General features: G+C 44.6%; 1 protein-coding gene and 1 non-coding gene across 6 annotated transcripts in view; both read left to right on the forward strand.

The window, feature by feature from the left end:
• Positions 1-23305, forward strand: part of CFAP221 (cilia and flagella associated protein 221) — an 87237-nt gene that overhangs the window by 62974 nt on the left and 958 nt on the right. For 3 of the 5 annotated variants that reach the window (XM_059394443.1, XM_059394445.1, XM_059394447.1), the window contains 8 exons: positions 277-357; positions 1149-1256; positions 1565-1696; positions 10709-10867; positions 12198-12289; positions 17042-17134; positions 19465-19560; positions 21334-21546. In XM_059394443.1, the coding sequence (XP_059250426.1) occupies positions 277-357; positions 1149-1256; positions 1565-1696; positions 10709-10867; positions 12198-12289; positions 17042-17134; positions 19465-19560; positions 21334-21442 (870 nt within the window). In that variant the 3' untranslated portion in view covers positions 21443-21546. Of the gene's footprint in view, positions 1-276; positions 358-1148; positions 1257-1564; positions 1697-10708; positions 10868-12197; positions 12290-17041; positions 17135-19464; positions 19561-21333; positions 21547-23305 lie in introns of those variants that run through there. The other 2 variants (XM_059394444.1, XM_059394446.1) reach the window with 2 other exon arrangements.
• LOC132014708 (U6 spliceosomal RNA) lies at positions 7498-7604 on the forward strand. Its single transcript, XR_009403364.1, has one exon. It is a non-coding gene; the product is annotated as a U6 spliceosomal RNA (small nuclear RNA).

The following is a 23305-nucleotide window of genomic DNA, read 5'->3' on the forward strand; positions in this document are numbered from 1 at the left end:
CCCCTAAGAGTGTTTCTGTCAAAGGACTCCAGAATTCTTTGAAGCCCGCAGGGGATTCTGGGTGGCACGTGGCAGCAGCCACAACAGCAGAAAATAAAAAAAGGATCCCATACACTACAAGATAAGGAGGAGAGGCTGGTCAGCACAGCCTCCCTGCCCCACACATCGGGTGGAACTGAGGTCATGGAAAGTTTATCAAATGTTTCTCAGCAGAAGCACAGCAACTTTTGCTCAGTGTTGATCATGTGTCAATGTTTTTGAATTCCCGCATTTTAGGCTCCTGATGGCCTTGGACCAGTTCCAATTAAATCTCAAGAAACTCAAATCAAGCAGAGTTTTTCCTTCTTCAGTCTGCAGGTCAGACCCGCCATACGGTATCAGTTAATAGGTTTCTTGTGACATGAACAAAATATTCTTGAACTTGAATTGTACCATTTTATTAGTTTTGTTCTGTTGTAGATTATACACCATAGCATTCTGTGTGTATTCTTCTGCTGTTATTTTATGGTATGTGTGAGGTATAACATATGTGGTTTCTGGAAACCAGGATCTTTACTCTGGATATACGATATATTATGCATTTGCAAAACTATCCGAACAACATGTGTTAGAAACTTTAGGGAACACAAGATGAAGTAAACAAAAATTAGTTGGCCTTCCTTGACATATAGCCACTCCCTGTTTTGAAAATGTAAATATTTGAGGGCACCTGGGTTGCTCAGTGGGTTAAAAAGCCTCTGCCTTCAGCTCAGGTCGTGATCCCAGGGTCCTGGGATCGAACCCCGAATTGGGCTCTCCCCTCAGCAGGGAGCCTGCTTCCTCCTCTCTCTGACTGCCTCTCTGCCTCCTTGTGATCTCTGTCCGTCAAATAAATAAATAAAATCTTTAAAAATAAAAAGAAAAGAAAAGAAAATGTAAATATTTCAAATCCACCAACCAGTGTTCAGTGTATTTCCACAGGTAAGCCCTGTGGTAGAGGAGAGTTACTGCAAATGCCCAGCATTTATTCAGGAACCCAGAGCAGGGCCCCGAGTGGGGCTGGGACCTCTCCCTTCAGGAAACTCCAACATATGCTTATTGAGAATTAGATCCCTTTAGTCAGTGACGGTGTTTAAGAACATTCTATCAGTTGTCTTCTTCGACCTCAGGTTCCTCAGCTGTACAAAATTAAAGGCTATCAGCCTTTCTGTGTCCAGAAGTCGTCAACAAGCTACAAACCTCAAAAGCTTGCCCGAGCTCTGAAGCAAGGGGCCGAGGTAACACATCTCCACCTTTAAGAGTTGCTCTCACACTTCCCCTCTTGTCCTGGCATCAAGACCAACACACTGGGGCTCCTAGGTGGCTCAGTGGGTTAAGCCTCTGCCATCAGCTCAGGTCCTGGTCTCAGGGTCTTAGGATCAAGCCCCACATCGGGCTCTCTGCTCAGCAGGGAGCCTGCTTCCCCCTCTCTCTCTGCCTGCCTCTCTGCCTCCTTGTGATCTCTCTCTCTGCCAAATAAATAAATAAAATCTTAAAAAAAAAAAAAAGAAGAAGAAGGCTAACACACTACTTGGTCCCTTAACAGGATGAAGCCACTATCATAACCCTACCCAAGCAGGATGCCACACCTCAGCTCCCCAGCAAAACCTCAGTCTTGGGCATGAAACCACCAGAGGCCTTAGCCATGTCTCCAAATTATGACCCGCTTTATATTTTTGTAAGTGACAACTGGAAGAAGTCTCTCGTGTTCTATGTGTGTCTATCTCAAGACTTACTTTATGAGAAAACAGAGGCATTAGGAATATTTTTCTGTCTTTGGAGTTACAAGTATGAAATGGTATCTCACCTTTGGAGTTGCTTGCCAGCATTTATCGGGAAAATATCAGTGTTTCTGTCCTTTTAACAATTCCAGCATTTGTTTATGTTTATGGCAATAGCTTTATGGTCCTTTCTAATTTCATATAATTATACATATGATACGTGTGTGTGTATATCTGAAGCTATCTGAAATACATACATTAGAAACTTTAATATATATTAAATCATAATTTTATATGATATATTTTATATGTTTATATAATATATTGTATGATATAATTATAAATTATAATAAAATATTATTATTATATATGTGTGTATATATACACACATATATAGTGTTAAAAAAAGAAGAAACAAACAAAACAACGGAAAGAGAAAGTAAAATCAGCCTAAACCTCATTAGTCAGAGCTTAATCAATTCCTTATTCCATCCTTGGGCAGCACTCCCCTTCCATACTTGTGCCTCTGATTCCCAGATTTGTCGGTTCCACTTTGTTTCTGTGGCCACACTTAATTAACTTCCCTGTAGCACATCCTAACCATGCCACTGCCCTGCTCTGCATTCTTCACTGACTCCCCATTTTCTTCTAAATTAAGTCCAAGCATATGGGAGGCCAGCAACATAACCACCCCCATTCTCTGCACCCTTGTGTAAGTCTCTGCTGAACTTGGTGCACTTCCCTCCTTCCCCAGGCCCTCGCTTCTGCCTGTCTGCCCTCATGGGGTCCCCACTCCCACCCTTATAGTTCCTGCTACCCAAGTCCTAAATGAATGGAACCCAGACAGGGCACCTGATGAGGTTCTTTGTAACAGTGGGCTAATCAGTGAAATGCCACAGTAGTTGCCCAGGTTCTTTTTTTTTTTTTTTTTTTTTTTTTTTGGTTTAAAATTATTCGTTTTTTTTGCCCCCACCCAGTGCTCCATGCAATCTGGGGCCCCCTCCAATCCCCCCCCCCTGGTTCCCCCACCCCCCCCCCCCCACCCCTTCAAAACCGTCAGATGTTTTTCAGAGTCCATAGTCTCTCATGGTTCACCTCCCCTTCCAATTTCCCTCAACTCCCTTCTCCTCTTCATCTCCCCTTGTCCTCCATGCTATTTGTTATGCTCCACAAATAAGTGAAACCATATGATAATTGACTCTCTCTGCTTGACTTATTTCACTCAGCATAATCTCTTCCAGTCCCGTCCATGTTGCTATAAAAGTTGGGTATTCATCCTTTCTGATGGAGGCATAATACTCCATAGTGTATATGGACCACATCTTCCTTATCCACTCGTCCATTGAAGGGCATCCTGGTTCTTTCCACAGTTTGGCGACCGTGGCCATTGCTGCTATAAACATTGGGGTACAGATGGCCCTTCTTTTCACTACATCTGTATCTTTGGGGTAAATACCCAGTAGTGCAATTACAGGGTCATAGGGAAGCTCTATTTTTAATTTCTTGAGGAATCTCCACACTGTTTTCCAAAGTGGCTGCACCAACTTGCATTCCCACCAACAGTGCAAGAGGGTTCCCCTTTCTCCACATCCTCTCCAACACATGTTGTTTCCTGTCTTGCTAATTTTAGCCATTCTAACTGGTGTAAGGTGGTATCCCAATGTGGTTTTAATTTGAATCTCCCTGATGGCTAGTGATGATGAACATTTTCTCATGTGTCTCATAGCCATTTGTATGTCTTGATTGGAGAAGTGTCTGTTCCTATCTTCTGCCCATTTTTTTTATATGATTGTCTGTTTTGTGTGTGTTGAGTTTCAGGAGTTCTTTATAAATCCTGGATATCAACCTTTTGTCTGTACTGTCATTTGCAAATATCTTCTCCCATTCCGTGGGTTGCCTCTTTGTTTTGTTGACTGTTTCCTTTGCTGTGCAGAAGCTTTTGATCTTGATGAAGTCCCAAAAGTTCATCCTCGCTTTTGTTTCCTTTGCCTTTGGAGATATATCTTGAAAGAAGTTGCTGTGGCTGATATCGAAGAGGTTGCTGTCTATGTTCTCCTCTAGGATTCTGATGGATTCCTGTCTCACGTTGAGGTCTTTTATCCATTTTGAGATTATCTTTGTGTACGGTGTAAGAGAATGGTCGAGCTTCATTCTTCTGCATATAGCTGTCCAGTTTTCCCAGCACCATTTATTGAAGAGGCTGTCTTTTTTCCACTGTATTTTTTTTCCTGTTTTGTCAAAGATTAATTGACCATAGAGTTGAGGGTCCATATCTGGGCTCTCTACTCTGTTCCACTGGTCTATGTCTCTGTTTTTATGCCAGTATCATGCTGTCTTGGTAATTACGGCTTTGTAGTAAAGCTTGAAATCAGGTAATGTGATACCCCCAGTTTTATTTTTGTTTTTCAACATTTCCTTAGCGATTTGGGGTCTCTTCTGATTCCATACAAATTTTAGGATTATTTGCTCCAGCTCTTTGAAAAACACCAGTGGAATTTTGATCGGAATGGCATTAAAAGTATAGATTGCTCTAGGCAGTATAGACATTTTAACAATGTTTATTCTTCCAATCCAAGAGCATGGAATGGTCTTCCATCTTTTTGTGTCTTCTTCAATTTCTTTCATGAGTGTTCTGTAGTTCCTCAATTACAGTTCCTTTAACTCTTTGGATAGGTTTATTCCCAGGTATCTTATGGTTCTTGGTGTAATAGTAAATGGAATCGATTCTCTAATTTCCCTTTCTGTATTTTCATTGTTAGTGTATAAGAAAGCCACTGATTTCTGTACATTGACTTTGTATCTTGCCATGTTACTGAAGACACACACACACACATACACACAATTAAGAACCTTAGATACTGGTTGAGAAAGTCTCCTTTTGAGAATCTCCAAATAAGAATCTGTATCTGTAATGTGGGCAGAGATGCTGATAGTCATGCCCAAGGTCTCTTGGCCGGTCAGTGGGAGAGCTCCGAGCTAGTAGAAAGAAAGCTGCCTGTTTCCTGGTTGACTGGCTCAGGGGCTCTTCCTCTGAATTGTGCTGCTTTCCTCCTGAGATCTGTGATGTTGGCTTTGGTCATTGTGGGGCGTTTTTTCATAGATTCTCCTTGGCTAAGGGAATGGTCCTCAAAGACTCAGAGTCTTGGAGCTGGGATAACCTCACCGGATGTTTAACTCAAGGCTTTTCAAACTTGATGTAGTGCCAGAGCCCTCGAATCAGCTGAAACTTGACATAGAAAGTCAATATGTAATATACCTAGAGTCTTGCTTACTGGCTGGGAATAGCAGTGAGTAGGGGGTTGTCCTGAGGAGGGTGTCCCTGCAAAACTGTGGGGTTCCCCACAGCAAGGTTTGAAAAACATTCTTCAATCTCTTGTGAATCCCCTAGATTCACCATTACCATCCCCTCCCCATTCTAAAAGTGAGGAAACAGGTCTAGAGGAGTTACAGGAATTTTCCAGTCACACTCATACTTCCTTGGAAAATATCAGCAGTTATTTATTAATTCCACAAACACTGAGAGCATGGCTAAGGTTAAGAACCTAAGGTTAGGGGCAGTTCATCAAAGGGACACAACAATTCCACCTAATAATCCACCTAATTTATCCACCTAATAGTTTCAAAATACATGAAACAAAAATTAATTGAACTGCAAAGGAAAAAAAAAACACACAAAAATCCACAATAATAGTTGATTTCAATACCTCTCCCTCAATAATTGATAGAACAAGTAAATAGAAAAGAGTAAGGATATAAAAGTTTTAAATACCATTATCAATCATCTTGACCTAATTGGCATTGCTAGAACACTCTACCCAAAACCAACAGAATGCAGATTCTTTTTTTTTTTTTTTTTAGATTCTATTTACTTATTTGCGAGAGAGAGAGAGAGAGAGAGAGAAAAGCGCGCACAAGCAGGGGGAGCAGCAGAGGGGGATGGAGATGTAGACTCCCCGCTGAGCAGGGGAACCCTAGACAGGTCTTGATCCCAGGATCCTGAGATCATGACCTGAGCCGTAGACAGATACCCAACCCCCTGAGCCACCCAGGTGCTCCCAGAATGCAGATTCTCTTTAAGTATGCACAGCTTTGCCAAGATAGACCATATTTGGGGCCATAAAACAAGGCTCAATAAAATTGAAAATATTCAGATTATATGAAGTAATTTTTTTCTGGCTTTGAAGAAATTTAATCAGAAATGAATAGCATAAAGATATCTAGAACCCCCCCCCCCAATTTGGAAGCTGAATTAAATACTTTAAAACAGCCAAAGGGGATGCCTGGGTGGCTCAGTTGGTTGGACGACTGCCTTCGGCTCAGGTCATGATCCCTGAGTCCCGGGATCGAGTCCGACATCGGGCTCCCAGCTCCATGGGAAGTCTGCTTCTCCCTCTGACCTTCTCCTTGCTCATGCTCTCTCTCACTGTCTCTCTCTCAAATAAATAAATAAAATCTTGAAGAAAATAAATAAATAAATAAATAAAACAGCCAAAGAAGAAAGTCAAAGTCTAGTCCAAAGAAGAAATCAAAAGAAAAATTGGAAGGTATTTTTAACTTAATGGAAATGAAAGCACAAAAAATTTAATGGGAAATTTATAATGCTATACACCTATATTTGAAAGTAAGGATGGGACTTAATGTCCTTGGCTATCCCTTTAAACTCAAAAAGAAGAGTAGATGAAACCCAAACTAAGCAGGGAAGAGAAACAATAAAGATTAGATTGAAACCAATGAAAAAGAAAAGAAAAACAATAAAGAAAAACTGTTTCTTTGAGAAAAAAATCAATAAAATGAATAAACCTGATGTAACTGGTTGGGGGATAAAAGGTAAAAGACAGGGGCACCTGGGTGGCTCATTGGGTTAGGGAATCAAGCTCTCTGCTCAGTGGGGAGCCTGCTTCCTTCAGTCTCTCTTTCTGCCTGCCTCCCTGCCTACTTGTGACCTCGGTCTGTGAAATAAATAAATAAAAATCTTAAAAAAAAAAAAAAGGTAAAAGACATGAATTACAAATACCAGGAAAGAGTTATCATCACTGCAGAGTCTACAAATATCAAAAAGATAATAAATTAATATTCAAGTACGTTCAACAAGTTAAATGGACAAATTCCTTAAAAGGCACAAACTTTTAAATCTTATTCAAGAAGAGGTAGATGACTCTACTATCTCCATATCTGTTTTAAAATTGAATTTGTGGTTTAAAAAATTCCACAAAGAAAACTCCAGGTGCAGATGCCTTTACTGGGGAATTCTGCAATCTTTTTAAGGAAGAAATAACACCAAATCCACAAAAACTCTTCCAGAAGATGAAAGAGATTACTTACCAACTCATTCTAGAAGTCAGTATTATCAGAAGTCACTCTGATGCCAAAGCCAGACAGAGACATTACAGGAAAAGAAAAGGATAGACCAGTATCCTTCATGATTCATGAGCATAGAGATAGACAGAGAGGTAGATAGATAGATAGGTAGATAGATAGATATTAACAAATCCTATTAATCATATTTACCATATTCATCATACAAAAAAGAATAATGTATCAGGAAAAAATAGGAATCCATGCCAGGAGCATGAGATTAGTTTAACACTCAAAATTCAGTGTACCTCACCATATTAACAGACTAAAAAAGGAAAACTATATGATCATCTCAAAAGGTAAGAGAAGTAATCTGTCATTCCTGATAAATGCTGTCAGCAGTTAAGGTACAGAAGAGAATTTTCTCTACATGATAAAGAGCATCTATTAAAAACCTGGAGCTGTCCTCACTTCAGCAGCACATATACTTAAAGTGGAATGATACAGAGATAATTAGCATGGCCCCTGCACAAGGGTGACACACAAATTCTTGAAGCATTCCATATTTTTAGTTTGCAATAAATTTATTTACAATAAATAAAATACAAACAAACCTGGAGCTGACATCATACTGAATGGTAATCGACTGAATGCTTTCCCCTAAAATCAGGAATAAGGCAAGGATGTCTGTTCTTACTAATTCTATTAAGATTGTAACTATAGTCAGTGTAACAAGGTAAGAAAAAATATATATTTGAGAGGAAGAAGAAAAACTATATTCACAAACAAAATTATTGTATATATAGAAAAGGAGGAATTTGGAAATCCTAAGAAAAGAAAAAAAAAAAAACAAAGGGAGAGAAATACCAGTCAGAACTGGAAAAGCATTATAGCGAAGTCTTGGAATGATATTCGTGCATTCAGCCTGGAGGAGGGAAGGTAAAGAGCTCTGGGAGAGAGATTTGGAGGGAAGGGTAGACTCCACACACTAATAGTGCAGTTGAGAGGATGGAAATATTCAAGGATTTTATAAAGGTTCATCATCCAAGCAAAAGAAAAGGCCATTATAAACTCTAGGGGGAGAAAATCAACTAAAAATCGGTATGTGTTCCGAATAGGAAACCAATCTAAACCAAACTAAAATTTGGTATGATTTTTAAGAGTTAATCATAGGAATGCCTGGGTGGCTCAGTTGGTTAAGCCTCCAACTCTTGATTTCAGCTCAGGTCATGATCTCAGGGTTGTGAGATTGAGCCCCACGCTGGCCCAGCATGAAACCTGCTTAAGATTCTCTCTCTCCCTCTCCCTCTGTTCCACCACCCCTCTAAACAAACAAACAAACAAACAAACAAAAAAGGGTAAATGGTAAATAAAAGAAAAAAATAGAATCCATTTAGCCTTGCTACTAAAACACTTCTCCATGAGTGCCCCGATATTGAACCTTCACAAAAAACTAATCTGAGCTGCTGCTTGGCCTGGTAAAGAAGCATATTTACACAGTTAAGACAAAGTAAAACCCGTTGACTAGTTTCCAACTCTCAAAGACAACTTATGAGGTCTTGGTTGTGGTTCCAGAATGTGAATGTTAACAATCTCCCTAACACAAAAGCAAAGTTGTGGAAGAGGGTGGAAAGGTACAAGAAAGCCTGGGAATGGTCATGTTTTCATTTCATATGATGGGGAGGAGTTGAAACACTCAACTAAAGATGATGAAGCAAGAAATAGGGGTAGTAGTGCATTATTTCAAGTCCCAAAGATAACTCACAGCAGAACTAAAAATGGTGTGATTTTCAAAACTGGAAGGAGGAAGTTTGGAAGGAGCATTTGTGTACATGAACTAAATCCTTACCTTGCATAGGAATGAGTCAATGGATACCGTCTGTCTGAGGTTGAAAATAGAGAAATGGAAGAATAAGCATCATGTTTAGAGTAGTGACCATCAGAGACACTAAACTCAGAAATAATGGAAAGAAACAACCTCTGGGATATGCACCTGGGGATAAGAGGGAGGAGCCCCATTGCTTTTCATCTTTCCAGATCCTTCCAGCCTGAGTGAGTCACTACCACATGCATGCATTAGTTTGAGAAAAATTAAAAACCTTATGGGATGACCACTCAGACCACTTACTCTGGCAGCCATGGCCACCCAGGGGAATCCGAGGTATGACAGCTACTAAAAACAGTAATACTGTCATTTCCAAAAATATTTCATCGATACACTTGGCCCAAGACAGAGCGAGAGAGCTGGTCACACAGCACCCTTATACCCTCTACATAGGAAACACTCCTGCAAGCCACACAGCTCACTCCCCCTCACTGTTGTTGTGCCTCTTACCCCTATCACCACCAGACTAGGGTGCAGCCAGCCCCTCCCCCATCACACTGTCTCCTGGTCTCACAGTGACTCTCTCCAGCTGGAGTCTCAGGCGCTCCTGCCCCAGTTCCCTTCCTAGGCACCTTCCTGATTGGCCTTTCATATCTTGGGATAAGGTGGGGGTGGTGACTCCTGGCAGTGGGAGTCAGCAATTATCAGATACATTACATGCCGGTCACTACGCTTTCCCAGGAAGTGGAGCTGTGCTCCTTTTTCCCTTCTTCAGTCCTGCCAGTCTCCCCCACTTCCTGGCTGGGGGAGGCCAAAGGTCTCCTTGCTCTACTTCTGGGGTCTCTCTGCTATAATTATGTAGAGGACCTGGTCTTCCCAGGGAGGGTGGGGAGGGCTCCCTCTGTCTTCTGTCCTTGGGTTCTCCTTCTGTAATACACTGGAATGGGAAATGTCCCCTCCCCACCCCCCCCACCCCCACCACACCCTCCCTGCCCTCCTTCCTCCTCACCCACCTTCCTGTATGTTCTCAGACCTCCCCCTGCCTGGTTCCCCTAGGGCCCCAATGTGGAGTTTTGTTGTTTTGTTTTGTTTTGTTTTGCTTTGCTTTAAAAAAAAAAAAAAAGCCTTTAAAAATTATACAAATGAACAAAAAGAACAAAATGCCAACTTAGTGGGTCTGTGTGGGACAGGAGTGGGGTTTGCTGGACTAACCCCAGAAGGGACATTAAAAGACTCTCTATTTTCAAATTTGATGTAGTCGCTCTGGGTCTCCATCAGTTCTGTTGGGAAATTAGGATAAAACAGGCTCTCCCATAAAACCAGATACTGCATCCAAATGGAGCCTTCCTGAATTAAAAACATTACCCAAACAACATTAAATGTTGACATTTCCTGATCATCAAATGTCACCCTCTTCTTCGTCTTGTCTGTAGTTTTTAAGAAGCTATTTTTGTTTTCCAAAACCAGAAGCTTCTTTGCTTTTTAAAACTAGTTTGCTTAGTTAATAAAGTCCCCTAATTCATCAAATGTAGAAATAAATACAGAACTTTAAACAGTTTTAAGCCCTCGCTTCTGCAGTATTTGTTTCCATGAGAACTTCGTAAATCCATGTGGCATGCGCTGAGACTCTTAAAGCAGGAGTGACATTTATGAACGACCATGACTGCTGTCCAGTTTGAAAAACGCTCTCTTCAGCTGCAGCTCTTTCCCAGACGAGCTGACAGGGACCCAGAGTGTTAGTGCTAGCGGGAGCCACGGACAACATTTGCTGCCGCCTGCCTGGCTTGGCTGGGCTTAGAAAGCTGTAAACAAAAGAGATTTTCTCGCTCTCTCTCTCTCTCTCCTACAGAATCCCAACCCAGGACTATTTGCTGTGAAGCACCCTCTGACCTATGCAGAAACCTTGATAGATTACCATCTGTGCCCTCACCCCAAGTACAAGTTCGTCAGGGAGTCCCACAGGGGCTCCAGCATTCCTCTCACCCAAAAGCAATTTCTCCATCACATGGTAATGGCAGAGCTGGCCCTGGGCTATGGGGAGGAGCGGGCGGACAAGCATGGGTGGGCACAGCTGGAGTTGGGGGAAGGTCTGCAGCCACAGTCACAGAACAAGAATGGTACCCTTTCATACCACCAGCCTCGGCTCTGCTCTTGTCCTGTCCGTATCCCCTGTACAGGCAACACGTGGCCCTTCTTTCAACCTTCTTCTTTTCTTTTGCCCTTGAAAGCTGTGCCTGATACTCATTTTAGTCCTGTTTCCACCACATAAAAAAAATGGTCACGCGCCAGGTGAAACCCCACAGTCTCATCTCCTCTTTCTTCGGCTCCAACAAGCGTAACATCAGAATGGACAAGCTGGTGATGGGGCCAATGCACAGTCTGGGAGAGGTTCCAGGGAATTCCTTCTCCCTTTAGATGACTGGCCTGACCTGAACGGCCAGACCTCTCTTAGGGGTGGCCCTCAGGCCCTGCAAGCTCACCAAGTCCCTAACAGCTCATTCTCTCTGCCCTGCTTCTGCTGACCACACCTCATTCTGCCTCCTCTTCCTCGGCTACCCACTCGCCTTTCTGAACTGCATGTTCTTGTGCCGTGACCCACATCCCTGGGGCCCCTCCCTCTCTTTCATTCCCCATTTCCACCCATCACCGGATCCCCCATCTGCCCTCCACAGCAGGCGAATCTCCTGCTTCACCCCACTGTGCAGTGCCCCCCACCCCAAAGCTCTCCCTTGACACAAAGCAGGTCTCGTCATTTTCCAGTTTAAAAACCCTCAGTCGTTCCCGCGGCCCGATGGAGCTGCTCCAAACCATCAGCTTGGCCCACAGGCCCTTTGTGCCCTGCCTGTCTTTCCAGACTCACTTCCCACCAGTTCCTGTCTGGCGGTGCACCGCCCCCCCAAGCGCCGCCCAGCTGGTGGTCCCCTGACAGCGCCCTCCCTCGCATGTCTGTGCATTTGCAGGCACTGGGCCCTGCCAGGAATACCATCTGATGAGCGAACGTCGCTTTGAATATCACTCTAGCATGTCGTTCACAAAACAGATTGTAAGGCCTGATATGTTTTCCATCACCAGGCCCCGTTTCTTTGTGTGCCTGATGAATCAGGGGGAGGAAAATCTCTCCTTCATCCCTACTTTAGTTCCCATTGCTTAATGTCTTCTGCTAGGGAAGTCGTCTTTAAGCCTCAGAAGAGCAGTGGAACTTAAGGAAGGTATACATTTTGGAGCTCAGCTTTGACTGAGCCAAAAAGCCCATTGAATGAAACAAAAGTTCTTCCTAGACTTGACCGCGCCAAACAGTTCCCTTACATGTGGGACCCTGTGCCCGGCTTTTCCTACAGGACATTATTCCTGGGATAATGCATTGGAAGAAGTTCCAGCCCCTGGCTCTCTCCTCCCTGCCCGAAACCTCGAAGACAGAGACAGCCCAGAGGTAAGCCACAGCTCATCTATTCATCTCCTGGAGGTCTCTTGGCACCACAGATTACAGAGGCTGTGATCCTCAAAGTTAACTGCCAATATGGTCTCAAATCCTACTTTTAGGGTTTTAGGGAAGTTCACTAGGTGGAGAAACACGATAATGCATTGCAGACTCACACATTCTGAATTCTTTTCATTGAGATCTACTTCTTAAAAGAATGAATGTCACAAGTGGCTGATCATCCCTGTTTCAGTAAACCACCAATCCATAGAATTCAGCTGAAATAGTCATGGTCAATTTTTAATGTTCTTGAATTGCCAAAATTAGCCTTCTGTGCCCTCCATATACAACTTCAGGGGGGTTCCTGCTCTCTCCGCCTCAGCCTACCGTTCCTGGGAGGCCCCAGCTACCATCATACACAGATGGAGCTCAGGGGCAGAAACAGAACAGACCAATGAGCATATTGTTGGAGCAAAGAAAGAAGGAATCTAGAGTAAACACATTTTTGCTAGTTTGCTCATTTAGCTCCTCTTCAGAGCCCTCAGATCTCAAACAAGGAGTCTGAGGCCTTTTCTTTAGGACTCTGGCCAGTCAGTAACCCACTCCCAAGCCTCTAAATCTGCTTCTTTGGTCTGTTGTCCTTACCAACATACTTAAACAGGTGACTTGTATCCAAAACAGTGGCCATCGGCAGTCACCTTTCCTTCAAGTCCTTTGATCCAAAATGAGGCGCACCCCAAGTACGTGAGCTCTGCTCCTATGGAATCAGCAGGCACCCCCACTCCCACCAGCATCTCCTGGCTCCTCTGAGGCAGGAACTCAAGCCCCTCTCTCCCCAGAGTGCCCAGTCCTGCAGGAGCTATGTGACATCAGCCCCACTCCTCGGCCTCTTCTCCCAGTCCTCTTGGCCATTAAAACAAGGGGATGGACATTTTCATTTTAGTAGGAATGAAAGAGCTCACTGGGTGTCCCGTGCGTGACCCTGTATACACTACCATCTATCCCTGACCCCCACCCTCGGGGGAATTTGAGGGGCATCGCTGAAAGCACATTTGTGACTTGAGAACACTGAATTTTACTTCTTCCCTCATTGTCAGAGAAAAGCTCCTCCTGAATTAAGCAACATTCAGCCTCCCTTCCCTAGGCGCTGCCAGGGGCCGTCGCTTTGGGATTATTTCCTCACTGCTTCTCAGCTACCGTCCTCCGCCTGGAGATTTAACAGGAGACAAGCAAAAAGTGCCCCGCCTGGGGTGTTTGGCAGGAGCTCAAAAAACAGGAGTTCCCTTTCTGTGAGTTCATCCATGCTTCATCCCTCCTGGAGCCACCTAGAAGAAGCTCAGCATCTTTGTTCTTCACTTGAGCACAGTTAAAATCTGAAAGCTCTAGAATCAGGGAAGATAGTGGCACAGTAGAGAGAATGAACACGTTGGAGGGCCTTGGAGACTGCCTCTGTTCCTCATGAGTGGAGACCCCCGCGCTGGGTCCTTGGGCGAGTCACTTATCACCGAAGCCCTTGGAACAATACCTTTCTGGTCTGCGAAGCTGGGACAGCCATGGCTGCCCCCACCCCCACCCCAGCCACTAAGCATTGCGGTGGTTCTGCTGCCACCAGATGGCAGTAGTCTGCAACCCGGCCTGCTCAGGCGGTGGGGTGAGGACGCTTCAGCCCCATAAACCAGACAGAGCTGGCTGTGGGGTAAGGTCAGGAGACTGAAAGAGCAAAATGACAAATGAATAAATGGCCAAAAGTGGCCACCAGCTGTCCGCACGCACAGCTCTCAAGAATTAAAGAGGGGGTATGTCCCTTTTTTTTCCCACGCTTTGTCCTTGGAAAAACCTCCTGAGGCTGTTCTTTTCAAAAAGCAGTCAGCAGCAGTTACCTTGGGCTTCAATTAACCATGAATTAAACATGAATTCTACATGAATTAAAGAAAACGCTCCAAGTAGGAGCTGTTACTTTCAACTTCTGTGCCTGAGTGCTCTGTTGGGCCAATTCATTTCAAGATAAACCGTAATTGCATAAGAGATGATAAAATCAAGAGAGGATTCTCCATTTCCTTCTCATAGATTTCTAGGATGTAAACTTCTAGACCCTGTTTTTATTTTTAAAAGCAGTTACAAAATAAGAATGGTATTCTTTCTTGAGTTCCTACAAATCCATTAATGATACTTCAACCTTGCAGTCCTCTGGCTTGAATAAATTACCTATTACTTATGAGATGTTTCCTTTGCCCCTGAGAATATCTGTTTGCTGTCAAACCACATGATAGAGCTATTTACTATTTGTTTATTCCAAGTCACTTTTGCATTCATAATAATCAAAACATCTCACTTGGCTTCTTTGCTCTTTAATAAATTCAGTGAGAACTTTTTGAGTTTCTCTAGGACTTTCATGAAAATCTTGCAAATCAGCAGCAGCCGAAGACATTGTCTAATTCATTAGTGCCCTGGCTTTCAGATTTTATAGACGAGTGAAATGTCCAGGAGAATTTTTAAAATTTTCCTTTATGTAAATTAAATTAATTAACATGCAGTGTTGTCCGGAAGAATTTTGAAAACGATTTTATGGCCATGAGAGTTCTGCTTTGCCAACAAAAGCATTAAAACCAAGGAAAGCAACACGAAGTGTCTGACCACCATCTACCGTCTCCACCGTTTCAATTTCAGAACGTATTAACACACACGAAAGTAAGAGGAACGCGGGCTCAGACTTTAAAACTTGGATTAATTTGGTCTCATGAAAAAGACGTGGCTGTGGCCAGGCTCTCTTCCCAGACTAGTCTGCTCTCTGGGAAGAGGTCTGGGCTTTCCACATCTTAGTACCTCTGCTGGGCAGGAATGCCCCGGACCACCCCACTCTAAAGCGGCAGTGGGCTTGGCAGGTAGGACCCACATGCTTTGTCAGGTTCCCTTTCGGGAAGAACGGTATGAAAACCAAAAGCTGGATACAAGGTGGACACATTGCTACTGGGTGGCTTGTTTCTTGGCTTCCTCAGCAGACCAGCCAGACACACACACACACACATAAGCACACATACACACATTTCAGAAATGATGAATTCACACCGGTGCTTACAATTGTAGCCTGCATCCGTAAAGCTACTGCCTGCTTTCTGCCATTCTGTGCTTGTCCCTTCTTCCACTGGGAGATCCCTGGCTCCTAATGCATTTACCCATTAATCAATTTCATAGAAGTCCAAAATAGTTTCACAATCGTCTCACCTATAGCCATGTTAATGAACAAGCATGATAAATAGAGGTCAGGTTTGTTTGCAGGTTCCCCCAAGTTTATTGTACATCCCACCAAATCTATGACTATATAGTCAAATTCAGTATTTATAAGTTTCCTGGATTAATGCTTTTTTTTCCTTGTTCTTTCTTTCCTTCCACCATGATTATGGAATTCATGTGAAATATTTGCTTCAGTTTACTTTCAATTTGGGGGTTTTCCCTCCCTTCTCTTATTGATATAATCTTTTTTTAAGTAATAGATAGAACAATAACATGCTTTCTTTTTTTTTTAAGATTTTATTTTTTTGAGAGAGAGTAAGCAAGAGAGAGCCCGAGCTGGGGCCGGGGGTGGGGGGGGCGGGCGGGGGCAGAGGAACAGGGACAAGCGGACTCTCTGCTGAGCAGGGAGCTGGAGGTGGAACTTGATCCCAGGACCCTGGGATCATGACCTGAGCCAAAGGCCAATGCCTAACTGACTCAGCCACCCAGGTGCCCCATCAAAGATACATGTGCACAAGCCAAAACCCCTTGTTTTCTGCATCTGCCTCCTGCCTTAACCTCCACTCACAATCTTTCTAGGATCTGGGGGAAGCTCCATTTCCTTCCTATGTGTTCTACTGTCTGTCACTATGTACTCTTCTTCATGAGACAACACTCTCCCCAGCTTCCAAAATTTAGTCCAGAAAACTGTTGAAAACTCTTATCCATGTAGGTTTTTTCTCCTCTTCTTCTTTGTCATGTGTTCAATTTTTTATTCCTTTAAATGTCATAAGGGGGGGCACCTGGGTGGCTCAGCTGGACAAGCATCTGACTCTTGATTTCCACTCAAGTCATGATGTCAGGGTCATGGGAGCTCTGTGCTGAGCAGGGAGCCTGCTTAAGATTCCCTCTCTTGCTCTCCCTCTGCCCCTCCTGGCTCATTCTCTCTCCCTCTAAAAAATTAAAAACCAATAAATAAAGTTTTAAAACATAGAAGTTTTTAAGTAGTTGAGACCAAAAAAAGCAAATGCTTGTTCTACCATCTTGAAACAGAAGTTTGCTGCCAATTTCTAAACTAATCATATTTATTCTACCTATTTTAATTATCTTAATGTGCTCTATTCTCAGGATTTTATAGAAAGCTCTAAATCTAGGATACCAAATAATATATCTGGGGGTGGGGAGGAAGGTCTGAAATGGAATGGAACAACTAAGGACGACTGTAAAGTTGAGGGGAAACTATTAAGAAAAGTGAACGGTCCCAGTACGCCCTGTGCCCTCCAAGAAAGAATATTAGACACTACTAACTTGAAAGTTCTGTTCCTAAACCCCAGAAAATGGCTTACTTGGCCACATGCTCTAGGGTTTGAACAGTACCGATCACACACGCTGCCTTTGTCCATAGGCAAACACAAGTGGGTTTTCAGGAGTGAGGGACAGAAGGGGAATGTCCTTCCCAGTAGGAAAGTACAAGCACTTTAGCACATGGTGTAAAGCTCCCAAGACTGCGAATGTGAGCATTTATCCTCCCCTGCCTGTGCGGTTCTTCCACAGCTGTGATTCCTTCAACCTAGTCATGCTTCCGGAAAATGTCCCTGCCGTTCTCGATGCCCTACCAGAAGAAGACAGACTGGAAACGGCTGAACGGTACTTTCTCACCTTTGCTTTCTAGTGTAGTCTGTTCTACCAAAATGCACCAGGTGCTTCGAGAGATTTCAAAAGAGCACACGGTGCCCAGGTCTGCAACCCAGATGACTTAGGGCTAACACATGTAGCCAGAGCCCTAACTAGGAGATGGCAGGCTGAGTTAGTGGTGTGGAGTAGATGGTCTCTGCAGCCTCACATTCACTGATGGGAGGGAGTTCCAGGGAGGGGAGAGCAGAGGTGGTGCTCAGTGGGCTGGGAAGGCTTCATGGTCACATGCACTTGGGTTAGTCCTTGAAAGAGAGTAGGATTTGGAGAGGCATAAAAAACTATAGACCCCAAACCGAGGTGCTCATGTTTCATTTTACTGGTGAGCATCCAACAGCCTCGAATCTCCTGTTGCTGTGCTGATTTCAGCATTTGTCCATGTAAATCATCAATTAGTGAAATCCTGAATATCTGAGGTTTCTCTCCGGGGCTAAGACTTGTCCACGTGCCGTGACACTTGGCAATACCTGAGCATTGGAAGCTCCAAACCGGGGAAGGTGGGAGCACCTTCTACTGGAACCACTGCGCAAGGACATTGGTGAGGACACTGGTGAGGATGCTGGAGCCTGGACGGATGGTACCCGTCTGTATGAGGTTCAGAGGAGTATATCCTGGCAGGGCTGTGGTGCCCAGCAGGCCGCAGCTTAGCTGACCCCTCCTCCACTTGGCACTGATGTGGGAACCATTGTGACCGAGTTCCCCCATCTTTGAAATGATAATAGTAGAACCTATTTCCTGCAAGTTGTCAGAGTTGCAGGAGATAATGCTGATGCTGATGACAATCACAACATTTACCAAGCACTTCAGCACAGAGCTTTGCCCGCAGTCTCATTTACTCCCCATGATGAGGTCTTGCTGTTATCCCTACCTTAGAGACAGGAAACTACTCACAGGAAATTGATTCTTGCAGAGCACCAACATGCGGCTGCTTAGCAATCATTAGTCTTCAGTCACAGGGGACTGGAACAGTGTCTATGCCTTCCAAGGGTACTTTCCGTAATGGAACCTTGCTATGCCACTTCAGGGTATCATGGCTGAATGGTGTTCCTGCCCCCCCCCCTTTTTAAATTTTATTTGTTTGACAGAGAGAGAGAGAGAGCGAGAGCACAAGCAGGGGGAGCTACAGAGGGAGAGGGAGAGGCAGGCTTGATCCCAGGACCCTGGGATCACAACCTGAGCCAAAGACAGATGTTCAACCAACCTAGCCACCCAGGCGCCCCTGTGCACCTGCTTTTAATTCCAAACTTTGAAGACTTGGTTGATCTTGGAAGCATTTCTCTTAACTGAGCCATTATCAAAAAATCCATTCTCTTTTTCTAAAGTAATAGGGTTGTTGAAAGTAGTAGTGACATTTCCCAGCCTCCCTTGCAATAAATTCACCCATTTGGCAAGGCCCTAGCCCAGGGAATGTGAGATGGGAGATATTCCACTTCTGACCATGACCACTGAAGGAGTGAATGTATCTCCTCCACGGTCTCTCTCTCTCTACTTTCCTCCAGCTAGAACCCACACATGCAGCAACTACGCTTTAACCATCAGGCCAGGGGTCAGCAAACTATGGCCCATGCCTGAGTCTGGTCTGCCACTTATTTTTGTAAATAAAGTTTTATTGTAACATAACCACACCCATTCATGTATTATTTCTTTGGGTTCCTTTCATGCTACAAAAGCAGAGCTGAGTAGTTACAAAAGAGACTATATGATCTACAAAGCCCTTTACTGAAAAGCTTGCAGACCCCCATTCCAGCAGATAGCAGACCACAAGACAAAAGTCATCTCAAGCCCTTTAATTTCTTCTTTTACCAATAGTTTATTTGGAAATATATTACTTAAATATATTAAAATTATATTAAAGCAGTTATAGGTTTTTTGGGGTTTTTTTAGTGAAGAAGATAGTGATCTCTTCACTATCACTTTCTATTTAAATTTCATGGTGGCCAGAGAACATACTGTGAATGATTTCAAAAAGATTGAAATCATTCAGGCTTTCTTTACAGTCCAAGATATGGTCCGTATTGGTAAATATACCACATGCACTTGCAGAGAATATGAATTCTACAACCCCACTTTAAAAATTGCTTTTTACTCTCTGGTTATGATTCCTACCATTGTAGGTCAAAGCAGTTTATCAGCCTTATGCTTCTCTTAACATAGACTCAACAAAAGTGGGTAGAACTAACACTGAAAGCCAAAAGAATTGCATAATTCTTAAATGATCACAATATTTCTCTACTTTATTTGGGGAAGGAAAACCCTTTCCAGCTAAGTATGTTCCTCCTTTTCAGTGAGCTCTGCGAACAGAATATAGAAGTTCTGTTGACTCCGGAAATGATCGAAGCAGAATTCCCTATGTTGGACCACAAGGACCCCAAAAAGGAGAAGTAAGTGGATGCTTTATGCCTTCCTTAGGAAGAGGCAGCCTTCTGATAGAATTGGTCCTCCATGAAGGACAGGAATTGTCACGTCATCTGAACCTAAATACCTCAGGCTTAAAAAAGAGAGAGGGGTGTGTCTATCTTATTTGATGCACAATTACGGTCTCTCAAGTGTGGTTGGCAGGTAAACATTTAAGGACTGGACCCAATTTTTCCATTTGCTTATCATCTAATTTCAGAGGTGAGTTTGTTATTGATAACTGAACGAGTCTCCTCCGGCATCAGGAACCCGGGCTCTGGAGCCAGAGGAGACCCGTGGCCGAGGCTCAGCCCCACCATTTATGCCGTACGAGCTCTCCAGCCAAGTTTCTGACACCTCAGTAAACTGAGTTGCGGTGTCCTCGTGTGCGCCATGCAGGAAATAAAGTCTCCCTCACAGGCCTCACAAGTGTGAGGAGCAAATGAGACACCAGTGCAAGGACGGCCAGCCAGTAGCTTGATGTGAACTGGGTGTTTGGCAAACGTGAGCGCTTCCCTTCGCCTCTCCCTCAGGGGCCGGAGAGCAAACACATCATCACTATCCCTCAAAAAATTGGTTTCTCTTTTTTTTTAATTGTATATTTATCTGAGAGCGAGAGAGAGATAGAGAGAGAGAAACATGAGCAGGTGAGGGACAGCCGGAGAAGCAGGCTCTCCACTGATGAGGGAGCCTGGCGTGGGGCTCCATCCCAGAACTCCCAGATCATGACCTCAGCCAAAGGCAGACGCTTACCCAACTGAGCCACCCAGGCACCCCGAGGGAACATTTTAATTCTTCATTTTCAGGTATTTCTGCTTTTTCTAAACTGCCAGGCATTTGCCAGAACTTTACATTTCACCCTGTTTAGAAAACGTTCCAGAAGCACTTGAGTTTATACTGTATTCTATCTAGGCAGATCATAGAGCTGACTTCACAGTCTTAAGACATCTGTCCTTCCAACCAAATGCGCTCCTCAGTTCCTTCCCAGATATTTGGAATATTCTACCAGAAACCCCCTTGCCACACCCAGCAAAGGGCTGGGCTCCACATCAGCAGCCACCTGATCCAGGTACAGAACCCGCCCCCTGACTCCCCCCACTTCTGGAGCCACTGTCAGAGTCAGACATGTTACAGGCCTACCTTATTCATAAACATGAAGCAGCAACGAATGCTGACTGAACCTTTAGAAGACATCATGTGAGTGATTTCTCCTTTCACCTTCTTGACAACACTGGCAGATGGGAACTACCACTGTCTGTCCATCTGGAAGCAGAGCCCGAGTTACAGAACTTGGCCACACTAAGAAGCTCATGGAGCTGAAATCAGAAGCCAGGTTTGAATCACTTACCAGCCAAGTGTTTTCACTAGTAACAAAATTATCATCAAACATAGTTTGAAATAGATATATGTGATATCAATTCTCTATAAAAACATAAAACAAGTCCCCAGGGGTGCCTGGGTGGCTCAATTGGTTAAACATCTGCCTTCGGCTCAGGTCATGATCCCAGAGTTCTGGGATCGAGTCCTACATTGGGCTCCCTGCTCACCAGGAAGCCTGCTTCTCCCTCTCCTTCTGCCCCTCCCCCTGCTTGTGGTCACGTGCCCTTTCTCTCTCACAGATAAATAAATAAAATCTTTAAAAAAAAAGTCCTCCAGGCTTCACTATTCCCGTGACCCTGAGCCAGCTTCTGGGTGTGGGTGGGCAACCTGAGCTGCTACCAAGTGCCCTCATGTGTCCCTGTCGGGTGTTTGATGTACAGAGAGATCAAAGAGCAAGCACAACCTACGGAGAAGCCAGGAGAAAAGATGCTGGAGGAGATGAAGATTCTACGGGGCAAAGCTCTCAACTCGTACCTGATTCTAGGATAAAACCCCCAGGAGGTCAGTTCCTCTCATTGGCTTCCTGCTGGTCACTGTGTCCATTGACGTTCCGGTCATTTGAGGAGTTAAACTCTTTAGAGAATAAAATTGAAAGGTGGATGATGTATATATTTGTAAGTAATCATTTTTCTTTTGAAAGATAAGACGTCACCAGTGGGATGGCAGTGTTGGAAAGCTCCTTGGTGCAAAAATTCAATGCTGGCACAAAGACTTCTGGAGCAAGCCCCAGGCCACCTACCATGTGGAGAGCCCCAAAGCCTTCTGCACGTGGTGTGGTGCTGGGAGGGGGGCTAGGCGGGCGGGGAGAGGGCAGAGAAAGGTGGGTGCGGAGCGGGTCTGCTCTCTCACCTCTGCATGGAAGCCGCCCCTTGCCCCTGAGCGTCCCAGCCTTGGTGAGGACACTCACTTCCCAGGCATCTATGCAAGGGCACAAGCTTGTCCTACATTTGTATTTGCCAAATCTGCCAACAGCGTTCCGCACCTAGCAGTCTTGGGAGAGATGCTGTGCAAGTGCATGCCGGGCTGGCTGCCTGAGGAGGAGAGGCAGTAGGTGATGTGGGAGTCGTGTGTGAGGTGTGAGGCAGGCTTTCCAAACGAGGACAACAGTTCCTTTTTCCCTGGAGTCTGCCGCATGCCAGGCCCCCTGTTGCGGGCCAGCTCTTCAAGTCCACACATCCTCCCAGGGAAGGGAATCCCAAGGGTCCCAGGAGCCAGGGGACCTGTCAAGCTGGTGAAAACCCACAAGGCCTGTGTGACTTCGAGGCTGGGCAGAATCAGGGAGGGAGTCTTCAGGCGCCCAGAACTCCGGCGACATCAGCCGTGCTGGGCAGGAGGGGCAATGGGAGACAGGGACACTGCCTGCCTCTGCCTGAGGACACCAGAGTCTTCATTCTTGAATCAACCACAACAGACCCACAACAGAACTGCCACCTTCTCCTCCTGTCTTAAGCTACCAAATTGTCCTGTCTCGTCTGCTTAAGGAACACAAGGAGGTCACATTACTTTTACTGTTCAGAGATCACAATTCGTATCTCCCATCCCACCAAAACAGGAAGATCACACTCGCCTTCCAGGGGGGTCCTTTTTTCTTCCAGGATAAGGCCAAGCACCCTGGGGAGTCCTACTTAGCCCAAGGGGCTGGTCCTGATGACCTGCTAAGGAGCCCAGGCCTTTGACTGCCCCAGCTCGGTGTCCCGCAGTCTGCTTTCAGCAGGATGCCTGTCTGCTGTGGGGACAGAGGCTCGGCCATCACAGCTGGAAAATAGTGGCTCTCCAGGTGGAGGAGGGAAGAGTGGCCTGGGGTATGGCACACAAGCACACATACACACACAAGGATGTACACACAAAATACACACAAGACACACAAAATACAAGAGAGTTGCTGAGGGCCATCCAAGAGCTGGGCCTGGATCCAGGTCCAGCAAGTGATACTACCCCAAGCCTGCCCTGTGACAAAGGGGACACACCATCAACAAAAAACAGATTTTACGTTTGTGGTATAAAATCAGGGTATGAGAAGTGCTACAAAGAAAGACTAATGTAGGGGTGCCTGGGTGGCTCAGCCATTAAGCATCTAACTTCCGCCCAGGTCACAATCCCAGGGCTCTAGAATCAAACCCCATATTGCACATCTTGCTCAGCAGGAAGCTTGCTTCTTCCTCTCCAATTCCCCCTGCTGTGTTCCTTCTCTCACTTTATCTCTCTGTCAAATAAATAAATAAAATATATTTTTTTTAAAAATAGGTTCTGCCTTCAGCTCAGGTCCTGATGCCAGGGTCCTGGGATCCAGACCGGCATCGGGCTCCGTGCTCAGTGTGGAGTCTGCTTAAGATTCTTTCTCCCTCTTCCTCT

Source organism: Mustela nigripes, chromosome 3, assembly GCF_022355385.1.
Source record: "Mustela nigripes isolate SB6536 chromosome 3, MUSNIG.SB6536, whole genome shotgun sequence".
Taxonomy (NCBI): domain Eukaryota; kingdom Metazoa; phylum Chordata; class Mammalia; order Carnivora; family Mustelidae; genus Mustela; species Mustela nigripes.